Below are 25,856 nucleotides of genomic sequence, written 5' to 3' on the forward strand. Positions count from 1 at the left end.
TATAGGCACATAAGCCCATCCTCTGTTATACAAACGAGGAAACTGCATCCTAAGAAGTTAAGCAGTTTGTACATGTTCACACAACATGTGAACAGCGAAGCAGGAACGCGAGCCCAGATCTCTGTAGATGTCGTGCTCTTAACCAGACACTGTACCGATTTTTGTAAACCTTAAAGCGCTTTACTGATGTAATGTATTATGATGTGTTAATACCATTTTTCTTTTCCTTTGTCTTTCTCTTTCTTCCTTTTATTTTATTTATTTTTTTCACTTCTCTCTCTTTCTTCTCTCCCTCCTTTGCTTCCTCCTTTTCCCCCCTTTCTCTCTCTTTTTATTCTTTTCTCCACAGGACTCCACAGAATGGAGCAAGAATGAGAGGAAAAAGGCCGGCAGAAAAGCATGAACTGGAGGTTTGTTGAGCTCCTCTACTTCCTGTTTATATGGGGCCGTATCTCAGTGCAGCCCTCCCACCAGGAACCAGCTGGGACAGACCAACATGTCTCCAAGGAATTTGATTGGCTTATTTCAGACAGGGGGCCTTTCCACCACTCCAGGAGCTACCTATCCTTTGTGGAAAGACACCGTCAAGGATTTACAACCAGATATAAAATATACAGGTAAGAGCTGGGCTAAGCTAGCCCCTGCCTTTCATTCATAAAGTGCTTTTTGGGGTCCATCATTGGTATGGCACTTGTATGGAAAAGCATCTGAGCTGTAGGAATCATGTCCCTTCAGCAGGATATTATTTACTTTTTCACTTTTTTTTTTTTTTACTTTCCACAAGAGATTAACAGTGACAAGGAGACGTGTGAATGGCTAATATTTATTGAGTAATTACTGTGTGCTGGGCACAGTGCTTAGTACTTTGTATATGTTATCTCATTTAAACCTTATAATAACCATCAGAGAGATAGGTTCTATTTGTTTTCTCCACTTTATAGATGAGGTAACTGAGCTTCAGCTAAGTGAAATAACTTGTCTAAAGTCACATAGTAAGTGGCGAGACTGGGATTCAAACTCGGTTTTGTCTGCATCCATAGTCACAATATTTTTAGCCAACCAGGTGTAGGTAGTGTTGTTTTGCAAATGCTATTAATGTACCCAATATCCTACTCAAACATATTCACACATTTGGAAACAAGTGGGGACACTCAATGAACAACCTTTTCTTGAGCAGATCTGAACTGGTTCTTGGGCTGTTGGAATCCTACTCATCCAAAAAGGGCTTAGCCCAATGTTCTTTCCTCTTTGAAACCATCTTAGATTCTCCTCATTCCACTTGATCACCCTCTCTTTGATATTTCCACAGCTCTCTACACTTATAACTATTTAATTTTCAATCATTTGGAATTGGAGGGCATTCTAGTATTTCTTTCTCACCTAACTGGAAACTCCATGAGGGCAAGACTTAGATATATATAAAATATAATTCATTTCTGGATCCCCAGAGTGATTTTGTTCTGCCTCGTATCATAAGCAAACAATAAATGTTGTGAACTTAAATGAACTGGAGAATGCAAAAAACTCTTTAGAAGTGTCATCTTTGTCCTCAAGGTCAAGGAAGAAAGGCAAACGCTAACACTTCTGGGCCAATTAGAATAGAGAGGCAGGAAACATGGTGGAGGATAGAACCCTGGCCTGCAGCTGGGAAGGCATGGATTCAGGTCTTAAATCTTTTGTGTATTTGATATGAAAATGGGCTTGTCTCCTTTGCACATTTTGTGGCATTGTGGACTGGGAATGAGTGATTCATGAAATCTGTACCAGCTGCAAATGCCTGTGATTCTATGCTGAATATTCAAATCCTAGCTTGAAAGTTGGCCCGCTAGTGACTGAGGTCTTGCAATGGTTCTATTTATGCAGGCGTTCACAGATGAACTTTCTGTGAGCCTTAAAGAGTGGTAAATATTCGGAGAGTTATCAGGGGAAGGTGCTCTGGGGATGATGAAAAGCAGGAACATATAGGAAAATGAATATGAGGTAAGCAAGAAAAGGAAAAAAGCACAGGGATGAGAAATATGGGGCATTTCTTCTTTCAAAAGAGAAGAATATCAGAATTTCAAAAAATGCAGATATTGATTCAAAGGTCTACCCCTTAGCAGAACTATTCCTAAATAATGGAAGAACAATACTTATCTACTTAATTTCAAATTTGGGTCCTTGAAATAGTTTGTGACAGAATACAGCCATTGCTGTTTATGACTATGCATAAACCAAATATGGATGCTCACTGATTACTCAACAGAACGTGCCAATATTGAAATCCCTGGTACTGGGAAAGACGCAGGATTGAGATGTTGGATTTAAGGGAACAGAAGGAGTAGTAAAGATCCAGATATCTTATTCTGTTTGTGTTTTGTCAGATAATAATAACTTCTTGGTTTTATATGTGGCTTTATCTTCCATTTGAGTCTCCTGAGGACACTTTAAAGTTGGGTTGACTGAGGCTCATATTTCCATTTTAAAGATTAGGAGATGAGTGACTTGAATAAAGTTAAGCTGCCAAGAAAAGGTGAAGGCTGGACTGGATACAAAGTAATTATAAGCCCATAACCACTAACTAATAAATACACTGGAACTAAAGGCATCCATTCATTGTTTCTAAATGTTTTTTAGCAACTATTATATGCCCTGACCCTGTGCTAGACACTGGGAATAAGTTGTCCTGAGGATAAGTAGTCATGATATGACATGAGTAATGGCTATACTGGAGTTTTATAAGGGAGATATCGTGCATATTAGATGATTAATATATGTTTGTGATTGCTGTTGAAATAACCTACACTTAAGTGGATACACTGAGTAGACCCACAAATACAGAAGGCTCAACAGTAGCAGCCTTTTATTGAGTGCTTATGCTGTGCCATGAAGGGAGGACATTCAATTCTCACAACATCCTCTGTGAGGTGAGCAGTGCCTTGGTGTTTTACCAATAGGAGAACCAGGTCTTGGGGAGGTTGAGTGCATTGCCGTAGCTTATTTGTCCGGTAAGGAATGGAGCTAGGGTACAAACGCTGATCTATCTGACCCCAAAGCCCTCCTTTCAACCACTATGCTGCATAACTCCCCAGCATGGCTTCCAAATGTTAGAGTGTTTCAGAGCTCTGAAAGGGCTCTTCCAAACATTTTCCCTCACAACCACTTTGTAAACATTTTGGGGTAGTTTTAGAGACTCTGTGAACTGCAATGTTGATAATGAAGTTGGGGCTCAGAACATCTGGGTACTAATTCCAGCTGTCCAGGCACTGGTCTTGTGATATTAGGCAAACTCCTTCTTCTCCTGGTTTTCACTTTCCTCATCTATCCAATGACAGGCTTGAAGTAGATGAGTGGTTTTCAACCTTTGCTCTTTGAAATCCTGAGGGTCAGTTAAAGAAGTCATAGAAGCCACTGCAGTGTAGGAAGACAGGCGAAGTGGGGGAGGTGGTCCCCAGCCTTGCACAGCCCTTATGCAAGAGAGAGTTTGCATCTTCTTTTGTGTTCAGATTTCGTGCATGCTTTTCTTTGGATTCCACTGCTAAAACAAAGTTTGCAATCATCCAACAAGCTGATTTCTAAGATCCTTTCTAGCTCTAAAATTAGTATAAGGTTTAACTAAGGTCACGTGGTTAATTAAATGATGGAGTTCAACCCAGAAGTCAGGCCTCTGGTCATCTAGTTATTCCTTTCTTCCTTTATTTAATCCTCAAATAATTATTAAGCTACAGGCCCAGCACTGGGTTTGGTGCAGAAGACACAATAATGAGTAAAACAAACAAGGTCCCTGCTCTCAGAGGAGAGACTGACATTAATTAAACACACACACACTATAAGTGCTACCAAGAAAAAACTGCATGATAGCCAAAACTGGGAGAGCTTTAATACTATAAACATTAATTTGGCACCTACTATGTGCAAAGATTAGATGAAGCTCTTATGCACATGGGCACACATGCAAATAGGTACCCAGAGACATGTGTGCCCATCCAGGCCAAGTTCAGACCAAAGCAAAAGCCAACTAAAACATGCTCATTGGAACAGTTGTCAATGGATGCTTTCCCCTTGCTGTATGCTGCTTTGTTGAAACACGAAAGCATGTCCACATGCGATTTCCAGTGTGTCTTCCTGGGTGTTAACATGGACACAGCACATTAGAATCTTGACATTTGCATCATGAAAGAAAATACCAGAATTTGCCACATTGTCTTAAGCTAGAGAGCCAGCCTTTCTAAAATGTCCTAGACCTCAAGCTTTGGGCCAGTCCCCCCACCCTGAATCCAGGCTAGAATCCAGGGTGATCTGGGAGCTTCAGAAAGAAACTGGGAGGAAGTCTTCTCTCCTCACTTAAGTGGGTTAAGGCTGTCTCCTTCCTCATGCATATGCACACAGAGACTGTCTTCAGCTCATAGAGTCATGGTAGGGAGTTAGTGCCACTGGCAATGATGAGAAACTTTCAAATTAAATCCCAGCAGAAGCCCTCTCTCATGTTGTTTCACAAGCTGAGCAATAATATGTGCATAAGCAGTGGTTTGGGTGCACGAGGCACATGTTTTGTCACTCAGAAGCCTGAGCTAACACATGGATACTGGGGGGAGTTTTCCACTCAAATCTGCCGGGGTGCAGTGGCAGCATCATTGATCTTGGAGTCAGGGAACCTGGGTGCTGGCTCAGCTTGCCTATCTCAGTGATGTGTGATATTGACCAAGTAATGGAACTTCTTTGAGCCACTGTTTCCTCATCTGTAAAATGGGAGTGTTAGCTAAGGTGGTGTCCAAGGTCCTTCCCTTCTCTGAAATTCCAAGATTCCATGAAATATTGTCACTAGAAAATATAGCGTGGGGCATTGGAGAGGTCTCTGGACTCGGACTCTGGAGACTAGTGTTTTAGTTATTTTTGGAGCCACTGTCTAGCTTTCTTATCCTGAGCAAATTCATTCCTGCATCCTTCACTCATTCATAGGTCCATTGCTGTAGAATTTAATACCAATTGTGTTCCATAAGCTCTGCTATGATTTGGTAATACAAATATGACCAAAAGAAAACAATAAATCACACACAAACACACATACACACCACAACCTGCAGAGTCCACTCCCCCCTCCGCCAAACTCAGCGTTGGAGGTGGAGGGTAGAGGAAAAAAAGAGTCAGTAAGCAAACAATTATCGTGAATAGAATAGAATAGAAATTAATAAGTAACTGCTCAGAGACTCAATTTTCTCCTCTGTAGAAAGAGATGTTGATGTCTGTCCTACCTACTAGGTGAAATGAGATAAAGTTAGTGTGAGAATGCTTTGTAAAATTTAAATTTTCTTATATCTGGAATTTTTTTTTTCTTAAGGTTCTAAACCATCATTCTAGTAAAATCATTTATTTTCACTTTCTGTTAAGCCGATGCATATATTAGTTATTAAATGCTCACAGCCATTCTGTGAGGGAAATATGATGATTGTCAATATTACCAACGAGAAGACTCAGGCACTATGAGCCTAAGCAGATTGTCGCTATCACACATCTGGGAAGTGACAGAGCTGGGAATCAGAAGCAGGCTCTGGACTCCACAACATGAGCTCTTAACTCTGTGCTATCACAGCTCTCTTTAGTTTTTAATTACCTGGTTTATTAGCAAATACCAAGAGACTTCCTTTGACCATGGACAGGTTGCAACCTCTCTGAGACTCAGTTTTCTCATCTATAAAATGGAGATAATATAAAATGTCTTGTGTGATTGTGGCGAGAAATAACTTAGATATCAAGCATAAAGAGCTTGGAATTTGCAGGAGCTGCATAAACGTGCGTTCTCTCCTCTACCTCGGAGAGCTGATTGCATTGTTAGAAATTATTTCTTTTCTTCCCATAATAATTTAAAAGTCATTTTGGTCCAAAGGTGTTTCCTGTGTTTCTTTTTGTGTTTTATTTTCTTTTTATTTTTCCCTGGCTTTGAGATCATGAGGAATTTCTGTAAACTTATTAATTATTTCAGAGGTGGATTTAATAGGAGAATTGTGGTACCCTTTGAAGGCTTTGATTCTGAAGCATCGGGGCAGAGGGGAGATGCTGATCATGGCAGTCACTATGCCACATGAGATGGTTTTATACTGAGTGGTTTTTCCTGCAGGTTGCAGAGCAAGTGGTTTGTGGCTTATGGTGCACCTTCCTTTGAGCTCTAAATAAGTACCTAAAAGTCAAGTGTAAATCAAATCTTGGTAAACCAAGTCTGATTGCCTAACCATCTTGCATATTTATTTCAGAGTTGCATGAATTTCAGTTCTAATCTGCTATCCTGATGATTCCCTCATGGGTTTCACAAAAATATCTGTGGTTGGTTTTGTGGTAAAACTACTTGGCTAAATGAATGGGGTTGGGGGTGGGTGGATGGTTCTACTGAGGTGAATGAGATGTGATGCTTATCTAGAAATTATTCAAGAGTATATATTAGGCACCTAAGTATGCCATATGCTGTTCACTAGGGAGTCAGTGATGTGCAAGGTAGGCAGGTCCCTACTTTCAAAGAGCTTACAGACAATTGGTGGTGAGAGAGAAGTATACCACTGCATCACTCAGGATGCTTGTGGTTGAACTTGAAAAGAAACTACCAGCCTGGATTCCAGAAAGAATCTTGATATCAAGATTTTTGCAAGAATTGTGTTTCTAATAGTGTGGTGACAACTAGTCTAAATCAGCATTTCTTAAAGTATATTACTATATACTTTATAGTTCAACGAACTCTAGTTCAATGTGATGTTAAAAGGGTTTTCTGGAAAAAAAATGCCCCCATAGTCAAATAAATAATAACACCACCAACAATAATGTTAAGTTAATTGCTACATTGAAAGATTACTAAGTGCTTAGCATGGACACAGTATATATAAATTATTCCATCTGATTGATCCTTATGATAATCCTGTAGGTATTGTTATCTCCACTTATCTACCTTGTCCAAGGAAAGAGAGCTAATTCACAGCAGAGTAGGATATTTCACAGGCATGCCCCAGAGCCTGCATGCTGAACCAACTATGTTGCCTCCCAAATGACATCAATATATTTGTTTGAGAAATCAAAGTTACACAGGCCTCTGACCACAGGGCTCTTCAAGATCTTTACTAGACTATTTAACATATTTGACTAAACCTCTTTGACTATACGCCCTCTTTTTCTCAGAGGGATTGGAAAGCAGGCTTAAGGAGTTGCTGGCTATTCTTGGCTTCAGCAGTGTGAGTATTGCTTCTTTGGACACCAGCCTGTGTCAAAGCACTCTTACAGGGATGTCTCTTCAGCTTGGGGAGCTGGCACCTGGCTGAGGAAGCCACCCAACCTGTGGAGTTGTTGCTTCACACACTTGGGTCTGAATCTACCTCCTCGTTTATGATTAAGAGGAATGACATTAGCAGCTTCAGTTTTCCTGTTACAAGCAGTAGCCTTATATTTCTTTTTCCCTCCCTTTTTACTTCTCAAATTTCTTCTATTTCTGAAATATTCATTTCCCAAATTTCCACTATTCCTAACTGCTATTCTTATTCCTAAATTTGGCATTTCACCCTATGGCATAGAGACAGGAACTTCTACAGAGGCCAGAGCCACTATTGAAGAATAAGGTAAAACTTTGATTCAATATGCAAAGCAGTGGCTGCACATTAGAGTCACCTGCAAAGCTTTTAAAAAATACCAATGCCTGGGTCCTTCCCTACATATTTGGATTTAGTTGGTCTAAGATAGACATGAAAGCCACTGATCTAGGGTGATGATTGTCTATCAGGGATGATTTTATTCACTAAGGGAACATTTGGAAATGTCTGGGGGCATTTTTGGTTGTCACAGTTGGCTAGGAGGAGGATGCTACTGGCATCTAGTGAGTGGAGGCCAGGAATCAGAAATATTGCTAAACACCTTATGTTGCATAGACAGCCCTCTGCAGCGAAGAATGATCTGGCTCACGAAGTCAGTAGTGTGGAGGATGAGAAACCTTGCTCTGGAACAAGTATTTTTGGAAAAAGGGAAAAGGGGTAGTGGGAAGGATATTAATAAATGGTCTTAGATTTTGAACATCATGAGTTTGAGTTGAATGGTTAAAATATAGGCGCCAGTGTAATGGCTGGATTCCCAAAGAGTCTGATTGCAGGACCAAAGGAGAAGGGATTTTCCATGTGTGTAGACATAGCTGCAGATCAGGGTGGCCGTTGATGCATTAAGAAAGGTGAATCAATTTTTGCTTCCTGCTGCAGAGAGGCAGGATTTAAGGGAAACTGGTACTCCAGTCCAGAAATAAACAGTCTCCATTCCTCCAGGAGATCTGAGGGATCTAGTGGGTTTCTCCACTGACTACAGTATTCCTTGGGAAGTAAAATGTTTAGGGTCCATTGTTAGGTTCAGAGACACATGGCCCGAGTCATTAAAAACCAGCTTGGACCAAGTACATTCACAGATACCGTTTATTCCTTTTAAAGCATGCCGAGTAGGCTCAAAAGGAGATGAAAATGGAATGATGTCCCGTGTTTGTAATTCTCAATTTCAGTCACTTAGCAGTTGGCATCACTGGTGAGAGCCAATAACCTGTGCCCTCCCCGCACCTTCTCCTTCATTTAACCCAAATTTCTGATCAAGGTCTCCCTGAATAGAGGGGAATGAGCAGGGATACCCAGTGAACAGCTCCTGGGCCACTTGGTGTCAATTCAATGATAATCTTTCATGATGATTATTTAAAATTGATCTTTCACTTCCAAGAACAATAGCTTTATTGCCACCAAACTGGTAACTTTGCAGTACTCTATCTCTTTGTTCCCATGCCATTACTGAACTGACTTCCATAGCTGCAAACCCTCGTTTGCTGTAATTTCCGCATGGCAATTGTCCAGCTTTAGTCAGGAGCAGAGTCTGAAAATGGACTGGCTTGCACACCTCCCTCATATGGACAGGCTGACACAGTGTCTTTAAACTGGCACACATGGCCGTTGTTAGGACTAGGGAAATTAGAAGGAGGGCAGAGACAAGCCCTTGGGACTTCAGACTCTATGCTCCAAATCCTGGCCAAGGAAGAAAGAGAAGGACTGGATCCATGATCTGGAGCACCTGCAGCTGACTCATTCATTTGAAAAATGTTTACTGATGTCCAAACTCCTACTGAGCAGGCTCTGCACTGTTCCCTGGGGATGGGAAGAGGAAAGCCTTGATCCCTGCCCTCAAGGAATTCGTGATATCTTGGGGAAAACTGACTGAAAGGCGATCACAATGGCATGGGCTCAATTCCCTGATTGAGCGATGCCCTGGGTGCCATGGTTGTGGCGGGGAGGGAACTTCCCTTAGCATTGAGATGGTAAACATGGGGAAAGATGGGAGGGAAAGACAAGTCTAGGAGGGCGTCCTAGAAAAAGGGGTGCTGAACTCAGTCTTCCAGGAGGATTAGGATTGTGGGAGAAGGCAGTGGGGAGAAAAGCAGCCCAGGCAGATGGAGTAGTGCCTGCAAAAGCAAGGAGGCAGAAGAAAGCCTGGAACTCTAAGTCTTTGTGTGTGTATGTGTATTTTGAGTAGCAGTGATGGAGGACATAAGGCTGGATAGCAGGTTAGAGCCAAGAATGAAAGGAATTTGGGATGGCAAATTGATTTCAACTAACCTTCCAACTCTAGTTAATTATCAGAGTATTACCAGATAGCTATTGAGAGCAGTGTTTTTCCTTTGTTCTTTTACATTCTTGACCCTAACTCATGCTAAAAAATATATTTTACGTTGACACTCAGTAAAACTAGAGATATAAAGATACATGATTGATGTAAAAATTCATGGAAAAAAGACAAACTTATTACATGTGATGCATCTCAATATTTTCTATTCTATTCCATTCTGATGCAATCTATTCCTCTTTGATTCATTTATTTTAAAAAATGCTGGTACTCACCAACCAAATTGATTTCAGCCTCCATTTGTGGGGTGGGCCCTACAGTTTGATAAATAGACATTGAGTCTATATTGTGGTCATGCTTTGGCTCAGAGAAAAATTGTGCCATGTTTGATGAGCAGAGTTAAGCAGGTTAGAACCTGTGCCTTGCCTGGTGTGGGCAACAGGAAAACAAGGAGGAGTTTGAAACATGAGCCTGACATGGTCTGATATACGTTTAGAAATATCACTCTGGCTGCAGCGTGAGGAATGTGTGGAAGGGAGTAAGAGAGAAGGGTTCGAAAGCTGTGCCAGTTGTTCAAGAGAGAAGAGGGGAGCGCTGGAGCCAAGACAAAAGCAATAAAGATGGAGTCCATTAACTCTCAAGTACCACTCAGTGCCACCAACAGAGCTGCTTCGGACCTACCCGTCAGGCAGCTCTCTTCCTGTGCTGCGTCCAGGCTTACCTGCCCCAATTCCATCCCCGGCACCCTGTGGCAGGATGCATTCTTTTATGTAGAGTTCCACAGCTGCTGGATACCTTTGTATCTCCTATAAAAGGAACCAGAATGCCCAGGCTTCTGCCTCCAGGCGATTTCTTTATCTCTCAAGGCCTTCCTTCTGGGCATAAGAATTACTGGGTCTCATTAGCAGTGGATTTCCAGACTGGCTTAGAGGAAGGCTTTGCATCCCACCCTTTATCTACACCTGACTTGCCCCTGCAAACGTTGATGGAAACTTCCAGCCGCAAGTCAGTATCTAAGCTTATGTGAACCCTAAAACAGTCGCTATAGCTTAGTGATAAAGAGCAAGTCTTTAGACTCTGGGATACCTTGGTTTAAATACTGGCTCTGCCACTTCCCACCCATGAGATCCTGGACACGTTCCTCAAACTTTATGAACTTCAATTTCTCTATCTGCAAAATGAGGATACGTTCCCCGATTGTTGTGAAGATTTAAGAAGATAATATATGATCACGTTTAGCATAGTGCAAGGGCTTAAGGACTGATAACTAACAAAATTATCTGAAGCATCAACCCCTGGAAATTCAGCAACACGGACTCTGAGAAGGCTTGCAGGAGACCTCCAGCAATAGGATAGATACTTGACCTGTGTGCTCTGCACCCCATGTGCCCTAGGAAGGCAGATTTGCTGTTCTTAGACTAAGAGGACATTTGTTAGGAGGAAGAGAAAGAGGGCCAAAGAAAGGAAGATTTCTGATGCCCTGAGGCACATGTGGCAGGAATCCAGAGGCCTATGCACTGGCAAGGTATCCTTAAGCTATCACATATTGATTCCTGTAAACAGTACACGTCCCACGTTTTGCAAGTGTCTAATTTATTAATCAGCCCAGGTGATGGGAGCAGTCTGCAACATCTCATCTTCCAGTTCCCGCTGCACAGTGCCTGCCAGGTTGTCTTTGATGTGTAATGCTCAGGAGACATTGGTCCCTCGGGGTGGCTTTTTACCCAAGCACCTTTACAGCAATCAGCAGCATTTCAGGACGGGGTGTGTGTGTGTGGTGGGGGTAGCTCTGCTTTTTCTCAAATTGCAGGCTTGTTGTTCAGAGAAGGCCAGCAAGGTGCAGCCTCCATCCCTGAGCACTTGTGAGGGGCTCTCTGTGACTCTAGCATGACACCCGGTTTTATATCATATTGATGGGGGAGTGTGGTTCATGTAAGAAAGAAGGAAATGAATACAAATGATATGGAAGTCTCTGCACTGCTAAATGGTTTGGGATCGTCTGATTTTGGAAGGAATTGCTCACCTGTGCATCAATTCAACAAATATTTGTTGAGTCTCTACCATGTGCAGGGACTGAATTAGCCTCTAATGATACCAAAGCATTACTGGTCTGTGCTTCTCAGGAGCACTGTAGAGTAGCTGGGGAGACACAGACAATAAGCAGCCAAATTGCTACCTAGTATGAGGAGTGCTAGGAAAGAAGTATAATATGGGGTAGTCATGCAAAGGAAGTGCAGAGTGGCCAGCCCCGGTGGTCTAGTGGTTAAGATTCAGTGCTCTCACTTCCATAGCCTGGGTTCATTTCCCGGTCAGGGAACCACACCATTCATCTGACTGTTGACATACTGTCACATCTGCATATTGCTGTGATGCTGAAAGCTGTGCCACCGCTATTTCAAATACCAGCACGGTCACTCGTGGTGGACAGGTTTCAGCAGAGCTTCCACCCTAAGACAGACTAGGAAGTGGGACCTGGCCACCCACTTTCAAAAAAAGAAAAGGCCATGAAAACCCTGTGAATAGCAGTGGAGCATTGTCTGATACAGCTCCGGAAGGTGAGAGGATGACGCAAAAAGACAGGGCAGAGTTCCGCTCTGCTGTACACAAGGTCGCTACGAATTGGAATGGACTCCGTGGCTCTAACAACAATAAAGTGGAAAGAAGGGGCACTGAAGTTGATCTTGAAAGATTAAGGAAGACTTTCAAGAAGAGGAGTTTTTTTAAGTTGAGATCTGGACAGTAGACTTGTGTGTGTGTGTGTGTGTGTATGTTGAGGGGGTGTCCAGAAAGGGACAGACTTGTTCTGGAGCCTGCAAGTAATTCAGTGTGAGTGATGGGCAGAGAAAATGTTTGCATGCAGGCCAGAGAAATCATGGAGGTCAGGTCCTGAAGCAGTATGTATGTTACATAAAAGACTTTGAACTTTATCCTAAGGTAGTGGCTCCCACACTTCCTCATTTCAAGATGCACTTAATGGCTCAGTGATTTCGTTATGGTTCCTTTGGCCAGAAAAATACTAATAATTCTGTTTATTAAGTAGTTTGGGCCAAACAACTTAATGAAGTATTTATGTCCCAACACGTTTAGTGGCCATTTGCAAAATACTACATGCAAATCTAAAGAAAAAGCAATATTTTTATTTTATTCTTAAATAACCAAAATTACTACTTCTCCAACCTTGCAACTGGATACTGCCACCCTCCTTCCCTGTTCCTCATTAAATTTTCTGCAGTACTTTGTAATTGTGCCTACTGCCAAAACCCCACCTTAACAAAGATATGCCATCATTGAAAGAAGCATAGTGTGCTTTAATGTTGAAACTGTGAACTACCTCAGGTTAGTAGTTTTTGTGATGCCTAATAAATGTCAAGTATCCCTCATTTCCCTTGAACATTTAAAATATCCCACTGTGCTCCTGTGAGTTTGCTGTGGCGCTCTGCAGCATCTCAGCACACAATTTAGGAACCAGATCCTAGGGACAATAGGGAGCTCTTTAAAGGATTTGGCCCAGAGGCAGAGCATGTTCAGGTTGCCATCTTAGAAAGATCATTTCTGCTAAAATGGAGAGATGGATTCATGGAGTAAATCTGGGAGAGGGTGTAAAATGTATGGCAGGAAAATAGAATGCTATGGCAGTGACCCCGGTGAGATAGAAGAGACAGTGTCTTGGACTGAAGTAGCATCAATGGGGATTTGAGATGTATTTTTAAAAAATTTTATTTTTGAATGATTATAGATTGGCAAGAAATTGCAAAGATAGTAGAGAGAGGTCCCATGTACTCTTCACCCAGTTTTCCCCAATGATTACATTTTACATGACTGTAGTATAATATGAAAACCAGGAGATTGACACACTGTGTGTGTATAGTTTGATGCCATTTTATCATATGTAGATTCGTGTAACTACCACCACCATCGAGATACAAAACAGTTCCAGCACTACAAAGATCTCCCTTGTGCTAGCCTTTTATAGTCACACCTTTCCCTTCTGCCCTATCATCCCTAACCCCTGGCAGCCACTAATTTGTTCCCCATCTCTATGATTTCCATCATTTCAAGAATGTCATATAAATGAAATCATAACTTGAGATACTTTAAGGAGACAGAAGACTTGGTATTTGAATATGAAAGTCGAAAGGGAGGGAAGATTCAAGAAGCAAAGGACTTGACAAGACCATACCTTAAGTGATAAATCACTGGATCTAAGTTAAATAGGAAAAAGGGAAGGGGGACATTTTTGACTTGGTCGACTGGGTGGGTGGTGGTGCTTTTCTTCAAGATAGTGAGCCCTGGAAGGGAAGAAGACTTTTTGGGGTTGTATACGTTTGAAAATGGTGAGTCAGCTTTGGAAATGTTGAATTTAAACTACCTGGAATATACAAATAGAAACTTGGTTAGCAGTTGTATAAATGGTTCTGACCCTCAAAAGAGAGCTTTGATGAAAAATTATGGTATTCAGAGTTATCAGGTTACCAATGATAATTGAAGAAGACGTACCTTGGGGATGTGCTCACTCGCTGAGGAGCATGTTTAGCATGTGCAGAGGAATGCATTGAGAAGTTGAGGTATGGCCATTGGTATAGGAGGAAAGTCAGGGATGTTTGGTACCATGGAACCTAAAATAAATGAATGTTTTAAAAAAGAAGGTGTGGCTAATCAGGGGTGATGGTTTCTGATTAATTACATAAGGTAAGAACTGAAAATAAACTTTTGTGCTTAAAACCTTGACCTTAGCAAGAGATGTTTAAATGGAATATTGGGGACAGAAAACAGATGGCAGTGGATTGAGAAGTAAGTGAGAAGCAAGAGAGTATATATATATATATATTTTTTTTTAAGAAGCATAGCTATGAAAGGGAGCAGAGATGTGAAATAAAGTGAAGATTTTTGTTGTTTTTTCTTAATTCTAAGACGGAGGAGACCATTAGGAGATGGAGAGACTGATGCTGAGGGGCAGAGTGGGGTTATTTTTGATGAATCAATTCCTGAAGAGGCAGAAGGAAAAGGATAAGAGCATAGATGAAGGTAACAGGAGGGACACCTTTCAATTGAAATAGGAAGAGAGAAGGGAAAGGGAGACGTGGGTGCAGATAAATCCATTGATTTTACTCATGGGGATTTGAAGGGACTTCTGATGGCTTCTATTCTCTTTGTGAAGTAGGGTGTGAAACCAATCTCTGAGGAAGGGGGTGCTGAGGAGTGCCAAAGATGTTTGTAGTGTTGTGAAATAGTTGATCTGCAGAAGGGTAGAAGGATCTGATTAAGGAAATAGAAAAGGATCACCAGGAAGCAGTTAGGGCTCTGAATTATCACCAATTGGTGACCACCAATTTATAACAGCTGTAGTCTGTCCAGCTGGGATGTTATTCGCCAAAAGAACTGAGAATTTGAGGTAGGAGGATGGATGGTGGATGTTGAGACATGGCGAGGGTTTGCCAAGTGGATGAGATGAACGGGCATTTGGGTAAAGGAGTTAAGAGTATTGGCCAAAAGTAAAAATAAGGAGGGATCATTGAATCTAAGTTGACCTAAAAGGAAGTAAAGACATAAATAGTGGATAAAGAGAAAGGAGATGGTCATGGGCCTAGAGGTCTTGAAGAGATGGAGAGCAGGTGTTGTGATAGACACATCAGAGACCAGAATGTTTTAATATAATATGTCAGAGTTAAAGGGGCTTTGAGACATGACACATTCTAGGAGTAACCATGGGAGGAAGTAGGATGCTGGAAGAGGATGGGACTGAAGGTCATTGAGATGGTGTAGGTCAAGGGGCTGACAGGCTGAGGGCACTGGGTGTTAGGCACATGGAATGAAAACAGAGCTTGGGGCAAAGACGCAGTCTGAAAATCAGGTGCTAAAGTATGCAGTTAACATGAGAGAATATCTTGGAAGTTGGTTATTGAACACAACAAGGAAGAAATGAAGGAAGGGGATGGGGTGGGGGAGAACTCAAATCTGCAACAGAAAATTTGCATTTGAGTCTTTTTCCTTCCTCCATTAGATCTTTGAATAGTGATTTCCCCTCTCTGAGCCTCAATTTCCTCCTCCTGAAAGAGTAACTTATAATCTTTACCTCCCCCACAAAGCTGTCAAGTGTGATGCTCAAAAAAGAAAAGGGAAGTAAGTGTGGCTTGGTAAACCCTGCACCTTCATGTAAATATGCATTCTATTTTTCCTGTTTACTGGCACCCGGGGAATGACTGGATTCCTTCCACTGCTCTGATGGGAGATAGTGCTTTGGGACCTAATAACTGCATCTGAATGGGCTGATTTTAGAATATCATTTTAGGATAACAAAATGAACGGCAGCTGTAATATTGGAGATGGACCGTTAGATGTCCTATCTTTTAGATGTCCAGAATAAATGTGCTGGAACAGTTGACCCAGACAAATTGACCGATGAAAGGATAACTTGTGCCTCAGCATAATGAGTTCAATATTCTTTTGATTTACAAAAAGGCACTGGGGCACCCAGGCCTGGGATGCTTGTCAGCAAAACGGAAATGTAGATTGTACTGCACCTCCTGTAGATGGCACAGAGTTCTCGCTCTCTAACAGCTTCAGTTCAACCTGCTTTTAAATTACTATTAATACTATTATTTTATTTTTATGAAGAAGGGCAAGAGAAGAAACTACTAGAGAGCAGGGCTTACCAGAGAGAGTGTTCAGGAAGTGGAAACTGCATCCTGTAACTCTCCCACCCTTGATGTTGCAAATTGAGCCAAAATGAATAGAGTAAAGGGGGGAATTCCAAAATAGAATCCAGTTGGAATTCATTCTAGAACCAAGAACAAAGTTGAAAAATGAAACAAAGCACAAATAGAATGGAACTAATAAACTGGTTGTTAAGATACGGAATATGTTAAGAGCTAAATAACATAATAGCCTTATTAAGTCATTTGATTCTCACAATAGTCCTATGTGACAGCTGCTACCTATAACCCCATTGTACAGATGAAGAAATGGAGGCTCTCAGAAGTATTTTGCCCAAGGTTACGCAGCTGGGAGGTCATATAAATGTGATTCAAACACAGGTAATCTGGTTCTAGACTTTGTGCTTGTAACCACTGGCACTACAGAGTGCTGGGGAGGTGAAAGGAGAGCAGCCCTCAGAATCAAGGAACCTGTGTCCAATGCCATCCTCAACACTGAATCTCCTTGTTACCTAAGCAAATTTTCCTTTTCTAATACTCCACAGTTCTCATTTCTCCTCCTTCTTTGTCTTAGCCTTCTTTGTTCTTTCCTCTTCCCACTCTTTTTCTTCTTTCTTTTCTTCTTCCTATTCAAATATAGCTTCCATATATGCTGCTTTAAAATTCACAAGATGCTTTTCCATATGAGGTAGGTAATAATATCCCATTTTACATATGTGGTAGCCTGGGCTCTGAGCAGCTAAATGATCTGTCCAGCGTGATATATCTGGTAAGTGATGGAACATTGACTTGTATCCAAGCCCTCGGATACATCTTTCAATACTCATTTTAACTGCCCCACAGCTGCCTTTTTGTTTGATGAACCTCTTTTTATCACTGGTACTCAGTGTAGGTGCATCATTCATGCTGATTACATCACTTTTTAAGGAAGAATTAAGAAGAGTTTTGCAAACATGCAGCACATCACCTTGTACACGCATAAGGATTCCAGAGGTGACATTTGAAAGAAAGAGGAATGAGGCATACACAGTTCTTACATGGTATGGTTCCCTTGGCTTCTCAAAGATTTCAGAAAATTAACTTTCATTGAGTGTCATCCCCTGACTTCTGGGAACAAAATGATTTTTCTGAGATTGTTTTCTTCAAATTAGCAGATTGATGTGGTAAAATAAAACAAACCAACTATCCACACTTCAGGGTAGAAATCCTTTTGTCTCTTGCTGATGGAGGATGGTAGAGAGAAGCTACATGGCTATACCTATTATGCCATTCTATTTCAGCCTACTCTATAATTGTCTTCCTTTTTTTGGATCTTATTCTTTTGCTGAGTACCACCCACCTACTTCTGGGAGACAAGGCCAGGTGAAAGACATCCTCAGATGTCTCAACTTCTTCCTTATCAGCTTGTCACTGGGTGCTCGATTTTCAGTAGTAACTTGGGAGCTTGTCTGCCATACAGAACCAGAGAAAGTAGCCGCTGGCACTGGACCAGTATCTATTATGTTCAGGAAGCTAATATATACAGAGCCAGCACTGGGGATCAGAGTGTTCCTCGTAGGCTAGCTCCAGAGAGAATTGGCAGTGGTTACTGGAAGAGGGTCTTCCAGGTGAGAAGAAGTTTTTAATCATCAGAGTTGCTAGAATCCTGAGAGGGCAGTCACTCTCCTATTAACAAGGGGATTCCAATTAGTCTGACCAAGAGAGAAAGTAAGCACAAGTGGTAAATTGGCTTCGGTGAACTTGGATACCCTTGACAACCCAAGGTTGTATAATTACACCTAGAAAGGCTACTTTCTTGTCATTTGTCAGACTGAAGAGAACACCTTTTTCTAATTTTCATATGGATCTGCTGCATGAGTGGAGTCTCTGATAGTCTGATGAACAATCTAGAGGACACTCCTATTGTGTTACTGTTGTTTATCTAAACCTTCTCTATGGGCCTTTCCTCTTCCAAACGTCAATCAAATGCTGCTCTTACTTCCACTCTTCTTGGGTAATCACACTCACGACCATGTCTTCCAATATCACCTACATTCCAACATCCCCACATATGTATGTTCAGCTTTCTTCTCTCCTCCCAAATCCAAAATCCTTGCCCCCAACTGCCAAATGAATATTTTCAGGGGACTTTTTCATGAATTCTCAGAATCCTCCTTTTCCCCCTTCTCTACCAATCTACTTCTCTTCCAGTGTTCTATGTCTCAAATAATGGCACCATCATCGGTCAAGGGTCCAAGCCAGAAGGTTGGACAGTATTCTTGAGTCCTTCCTTTTCCTTACCCAATAATAATGATAACAATAATAATGATGATAGTAATAATAATAATTTTATAGTAACTGCTAACATTTGAGTGCTTGCCATGTTTTAGACTCTATGTTAACCCCATTACATGGATGATATGACTTAATCCTTTCACTCACCTATGACTGTTGTCCCGAATCGTAAATGGAGGAAATGAGTAGCTTGCCCAAGATTTCATAGTCAGGAGATGAAGGGGCTAGGATGCAAGACTCCAGAATTTGTGTTCTTAATCTTCTTGATATACTGCTCTCATTTCTAATTAGTCACCATCCTCTCTTTCATATATGTCTTCCATTTCATGTACTTGTCCTTATTCCAGTTTCCTCTTTTCTATCTTATTTCCCCATTACCTATTTCCCATGTCAGTGATCTCTAATGATTTTGCATCCTTATCATTTAAAAAAGCCCCTGCCACCGTATATTTGTGTTCATTTACATAGTATAAACGTGTGATATATTTATATTCGTTTACGTATTATAAACATACTAATATGTAATTTTCATTATTATACAAGCACAAATGTAGACATTTAAAAAGATATGAAAGAATAAATAACAGTTAAAATTTTAAAAAATTAGTTTATTGCTTAACAATGTGTTATTAACAGTTGTGGATAGATGTAAACTCCAATGCCGAATAATATTTTTGATTATTTTAAATTATTGGGGGGATTGGCAGATATGATTGCTTTGTCATGAATTTTTACTTTGTACTATGAGTGCTGAAGTGCTTAAAGTACCCCAGGGATCGGAGAAATATCAGCTCTGTCATTTTCCTTTGCCTGTGTCATTGGTCTTATCTTCAATTAGTAGTTTCTTTGAAACATACTTTCAAAGCTATTTGTCCATTTTAGGAGGGTTTGCTTAGTTAAAACTAGATAAAGAACTCACAAATCCCCCTTGACCATGCACATGTAAACTGCAATAGGTTGCAATGAGCTGAAAACAGAAAGATGAGCCAAGGCACAACTGCCCACCTCTCTTGGTCAGATATGTAAGAACTGCCTCTGATGTCTCTGTCTTCATATCAGATAGTTATTTGTAGACCTGTGGTACCTGGGATTATTCATTTCAAGTTAAATTTTGTGTTTGGTGTGAAGTAAGGGTCAATGTTTATTTTTTTCCCTAATGTGAATATTTATTTTTTCGAATTCTATTTGTTGAAAAGACATTCCCTTTTCCCATTAAATTGCATTGACAACTTTCTTGAAAATCAATTGACCATTTATATGTGAACACTGTATTATGTTCCTTACACCAATACTATACTTTCTTGATTACTGGTTGGAAATTTGATTAAGATTTTGTTGAATCTATATATAAATTTGGATAGAACTAGCATTTTAACAACATCAAGTCTTCTGATCCATGAACACGGTTTATTGCTCCATTTATTTAGATATTTAATTTTATTCAGTAATATTTTGCAGTTACCAGTGTGTGTCTTGTACATACTTTATTAAGTGTATCTCTTAGCATTTCACATTTTTGAATGCTATTGTAAATGAAATACTAATTTTTATTTTATTTTTTAATATTTTCATTGCTAGTACCGGCATATCTCATTTTACTGCACTTCGTGGATTTTTTTTGCAAGATCCTCCACCAGCAAAAAGGTTATAACTCACTGAAAGATCAGATGATGGTTAGCACTTTTTAGCAATAAGGTTTTGAATTAAGGTATGTGCATTGCTTTTTTAGACATAATGCTATTGCACACTTAATAGACTACAGTATAGTGTAAACGTAACTTTTATATGCACTGGGAAGTGAAAAAAGTCATGTGACTCGCTTTATTGTGATACTCACTTTATTGTAGTGGTCTGGAACTGAACCCGCAATATCTCTGAGGTATGCTTGTGTATAGAAATATAATTGAATTTTATATTTGGTATTCTCCCACTTTGCTATCTTCACTAATTACTTCTGGTAGCTTTTCTGTAGACTCCTTAGGATTTTCTACATACACAGTAACATCATCTGTGAAGAATTTTACTTCTTCCTTTCCAATCCGTATGACTTTTTTATTTCTTTGCCTTGCCTTATTGCACTGGCAAGAACCTCTGGTAAAATGTTGATTAGAAGTGTTAAAAGTGTAAATCCTTGCCTTGTTACTGATTTAGAAGGGGAAGCATTCATTCTTTCACTACTAAGTATGATGTTAGCTATAGGTTTTTTGGCTGCTGCCTTTGTTTTTCTCCTGTTTGATCTTTATCTACTTTGTGTAAGTTAATGTTTTTAACCAAACGTAGGAAGTTTTTGGCTATTATTTCGTTAGGTATTTTTCTCCCCTATTCTCCCTTTTCTCTTCTTTTGGGACTCTGATTACATGTGTGTTGGACTACTTCTTGTCAGACACATCACTTAGGTGTAGTTTATTTTCTTCAATCTTTTTTCTCTGTTCATTTGATTGTATAACATGATCTATCTTCAATTTACTGTTTTTTTCTGCCATCTCAATTATGCTGTTGAGCCTATGTTATGAACTTTTTATTTTTGGTGAGGAAGATTAGCCTTGAGCTAACATCTGTGCCAGTCTTCCTTTATTTTGTATGTAGGTCACTGCCACAGCATGGCTTGATGAGTGGTGTAGGTCTGTACCCGGGATCCGAACCCGTGAACCTGGTCCACCAAGCGGAGCACGCAGGACTTAACCACTATGCCATGGGGCTGGCTCCTATGTTATGAACTGTTAAATGTTAATTGTTATAATTTTCATCTGTGGAATTTCCAATTTTTTATATATAGTTTCCATTTATCTGTTGTGTTTCCCTGTTCATTGATTGTTTCCTTATTTCCTTTAAACTTTTAAATGTATATTTTTTGATATTTTGAACATATTTATAATAGCTGCTTTGAAGTGTTTGTCTGGTAAATCTAACATCAGGGTTTATTGGGAGTTAGTTTCTATTGTCTGCCTCTTTTTCCTTTTTATGGATTACATTTCCTTTTTTTCTTTGCAAGTATAGTAATTTTTGGTTGAAAACTGGGCGTTGTAAATAATATGATGCAGTATCTTTAGATTGTGTTGTATTTTTCTGAATATTTGTTGTTGTTGTTCTAGTGTGCAGTTAACTTGCCTGCACTTATTGCTGCAAAATTTGTCTCAGCTATCATATGCAGGCACTGATATCCCAGCTTTGTTTTCATGACTTCCAAATGCTGCTTTTTCAGCTTGGTCCCCTGCAGGTCTGCTCTGTGCTTATGCAATTTTGTGATCAGCCAAACATTTGGGGAGAAATTGTTCTCCAATTTGGAAGATCTCTCTCTCTATGGTTTTCTTGTTTCTAAAGATTCCCTCTACCCTTTTAATTTTCAGTTGTTCTGTCTACCTTTGGTTTTGTCATCTGAAATTTCAAGCCTCTAAGGATTCAACCTTTACCACCCAAAGTATGCACGTTTGGGGTATGCACTCAGTTTTTAAAAAGCAGCAAATGCACAGATCTTTCCCTGTGCAATTCTGTAACTGATGGGTGGATTCTTTTCTGTTCTCTGCTTTCTCTTACCAGGTCCCCTGAGGTCTCTGCTACACATGTGTAGGGTAGCCATCAGCAAGAGTTTTGGGCAGAGTTTTTAGCTCAGACTTTGGTTCTCACTCCTTTTGTAGTTTTTTTGCTGCGAAATCTCTCCTTATAATTTTCTCCTGGTCTTCCATTCCTGACCTCTGTTCTCTGCTGCTCCAAGTCTGTGAGGTTGCAGATTTCTACTTCTGTTTATTGCCTTGGGGTTGGGGAGCACCCTCAGGCCAGAAAGCCGTAGACTTGTAACTTTTACGTTTTCTCATTGCAGTTTTTCAAGAGTAAACTCTCCTTTGGCTTCTGTCTGCTTTTGGTTGCTTTCCATTTATCTTTAAATAGTTATTGTTTTTCTTTTAAAACTTATCTGGTTTTTATAATTGTTATCTATAGGAGACTTTGCTTCACCATTTCCTGCTAATGCCTTTACTGGAAGTTCCTGATTTACTCATTAAAGGATCACTATAGGTAGACCGATCAGTAGCGGAAACCAGAGTGTAAAGCTCAGACCAATAAAGAGGCTGTCAGCATTCCCCAGGCATGAGGTAGTAATGACTTGGACTAGGTGATTGTAATGGATTTTGTGAGAAATCATCAAATTCAGGAGTTTTAAGGTGAAAGGATTGTGCCAAGCCACGTGGTCAGCCAAGGATGGAAAACACTGTAGTCTTCTGACTGCTGTCAATGGCTGTTGGCCAAGGCATGGGTTCTTCAAGTTTCCTGAACTGATGAGAACTTAGAATGAATAACTGCTGGGACATTCAGTGCTCTTCAGACATGATCTGTGGTGTTCAGGGCTCTTTATGAGGTTATGTCCTTAAGGAGGCTTCTTAGCCAGAGTAATGGAGGATCTTAGACATGTCCTTTCTCACTTTCCCCATATCAAATGGATCATCAAACACTACGGTTTCTGATATGCTCTTTGTGCCCTCTTATTTCCATTCCCTAGTCCTAATACACACACCATCAGCTTCTCTCAGTCTCATACTTACAATACAGATAGTCTCCTAATTAAGTCTCCTCCTTGCACAGAATAGCCAGACTTCACTGATTCCTAAAACGAAGATCAGACCATACTTTTCCTCTTCTCCATCATTTTCAGTAGCTTCCAGTACTTACAGATATAAAATCCAAGTACTCTATATTCATCTTCTGGTTATTTCCTTACTATTGTATTTCTTTACAAAGGCAAGGGCACACCCAGTTACGTACCACTCCGGAATTTCATTCTCACTGCTCTGCCTCTGAGCCTTTTGTCATGCTGTTCTTTTGCTCTTTCTCCTTCCTCTCCATCCTCTACCTTTTGCAACTATATTCATACTTCAAGAACTTGTTTAAATGACACCTCCTCTTTAGTGCATTCATCTCTTTTAATTTGATTCAAATATTTTTATCAAGTGCCTACTATGTGCAGACACCATGCTATATCCTAAGGCTATGAGGTTGAGTAAGGAGCCCTTTCCCATCCCTTACTAAAGATATTACCAGCAAATAGTATGATCTTGTTTAAGATTTACCACTTTTCTCTCCCAAAGCCTATTACTCCAGGCTTTGTTTTACCTTTGATGCATAACACATAGTAGGCACTCATGGGTTGTTTCTTAATTAAATGACTGCTGAAAGACACTTTTCTTTCTGTTGTGTATTTTTGCTACTCTTTCCCACTTCTTCTTGTCATCACAAGGAGTCTATTGGTTGATGAGGTCAAAGCCATTGTTCTGGTCATCCATTCTTTCTCCAAAGCATTTAGCATTATATTTTGCATGCACAGGTCACCAATTTATGTCTGAGGTATGGAAACGTTATCCAAAAAAAAAAAAAAATGTACTGAGTGATGACTGTTGCCTCTTATATATTTGGTCGCTAGGAGTCACATACTGACATCATTCACAGTGAATTATTTACAGAAACCTACTGTAAGGTTGAAGTTATTTGGCCTCTTTAAATGAATCTCTTCAGGTGAGATGAGAAGAAAGAAGGATGGCAGGAAGATGTCTTTGCAGGCAGATAGACCAGACATTTAACAACCACCCACCCATCTGTTCCAGTCGTGCAATGTAATACATAAACCTTGGCCCAAAGACAAGACGTGTTTTTGCTTGGCCCATAGTAAGTTTCTAAAAGAAATGATGGGCCTCTGATTTAAAAGAAAAAAAAGGGAAAGGGGCGTATCCCATGGTCTAGTGGTTAAGTTCGGCACGCTCTGCTTTGGTGGCCCGGGTTCAGTTCCCAGGGGACCTATGCCGCTGGTTGGCGGCCATGCTGTGGTGGAAACCCACATACAAAATAGAGGAAGACTGGCACAGATGTTAGCTCAGGGCTAATCTTCCTCAAGCAAAAAGAGGAAGATTAGCAACAGATATTAGCTCAGGGCAAATCTTCCTCAGAATAAAAAAAAGGGGAAGATTTCAGAGAAAAATCCAGAAATCTGTTTTTTCTTAAAAAACTGGTAAGTTTGGTAAACCTTTGCCCTCATTTGTGCAAAACAACAATGGCCTGGAAATGTATCACAGCTACTCCCTTCAGATGTGGATAGTGCTCAGACTTTACCACTAACAAAGTGTAGTAGGTATCTCTGCACTTGAGCATCACTTCCATGATCCTGGAAGCCTTTGAGATTTTGATTCCCTGGGTCACTTATATTGCCTTATTTATATGTCTGTTTCTCTGATCTTCAGGGAACAAGTCCAGCGTAGCAGGGTTAGTGTTCTGATATATGTCACCAGTTGAATTATCATTACTCCTCTACCATAGGGATGTGAGTATACCATTTCTACTGATGAGGCATTTGTGGTTCAGAGAAGTTAATGAACTTGTCCCAGGTTACACAGACAATGACGAGAAGGGCTAGGATTCAAATCTAGAGCTGTCTACTCTCAGAAGAGTATGTGAAATAAAAGTAAAAAATGCGAGCCATCTCTGAGCAGAGATAATGAGGAAATTTCATCTTGCAATGATATATTAAGGATGTTATTCAAGAACTGTTCCTTGGAACCAGTTCTCTCTTATGATGGAACACTCTCAAAAGGGAGATCTTAGAGCACTATGTGAATTATTTAAAACTAAAGTGCTCCATACCCTGTAAACTAAGCATTTGGAATAATCCAAGATTGAGTCCCCAGAGAGGAGAGATAAATCAGATGAGATTTGCAAGATGGGTTTTTTTCCCCCCTTATATCTCAAATTTCTCTTTACTTTTGATTTCGTCAAGGTGAAATCAACCAGACTATTTGGTTATTTGGGGAAAAAAATGCAGCCAACCGCATGTTAGTGCAATTCAAGTGTTCGAAGAATCTTTAGGCCTGAAAATGTGTTTAAAGTCTGACCAGCAGTTAGTTTTCATTTTCTACTGAATAAACTGAGGTAAGAATTGTTAGGTGATTTGATCAAAATTATGCATGCATTACTGACAGATGGAAGGCTAGAGCTCCCTGCCCATTGAGTGCCCCTTGTCCTCTTGTGTGTGGCCTCTTATAGAACGTCTGACTGTCTCTGATCCTTCTAAATACCAAAACAGCACTCTTTTGGCAGCCTTCTACTGTCAGTTATCTTGTCTACCCAGCTACATCAAAATTTCGTATATGCAAAGACTGTACTCTTTATTCTTCATCTTTCCAGTACATAGTAGGCAGGCATTAAATTTGTTGCTCTTTGTTAAAAAATGACGATGGTGATGATACTCTTGATGCCCTCAGTTATGCAGAGGGTATATTATTTATGGTGGAAGAAGTTGCTGATAATAGTGATGTTGGCAGTGTCAAAGAGCAGTCATGACAATTTTGTTAGTGACATCAA

The 25,856-nt window shown here is 40.3% G+C and overlaps 1 protein-coding gene across 1 annotated transcript in view; it reads left to right on the forward strand.

The window, feature by feature from the left end:
* Positions 1-25,856, forward strand: part of BRINP1 (BMP/retinoic acid inducible neural specific 1) — a 172,747-nt gene that overhangs the window by 47,402 nt on the left and 99,489 nt on the right. Inside the window, exon 2 of the mRNA XM_004423372.3 lies at positions 350-617. Within this exon, the coding sequence (XP_004423429.1) occupies positions 400-617 (218 nt within the window). The 5' untranslated portion in view covers positions 350-399. The remainder of the gene's footprint in view (positions 1-349; positions 618-25,856) is intronic.

This window comes from Ceratotherium simum, chromosome 29 (genome assembly GCF_057802395.1).
Source record: "Ceratotherium simum simum isolate JZ-2026a chromosome 29, ASM5780239v1, whole genome shotgun sequence".
NCBI lineage: Eukaryota > Metazoa > Chordata > Mammalia > Perissodactyla > Rhinocerotidae > Ceratotherium > Ceratotherium simum.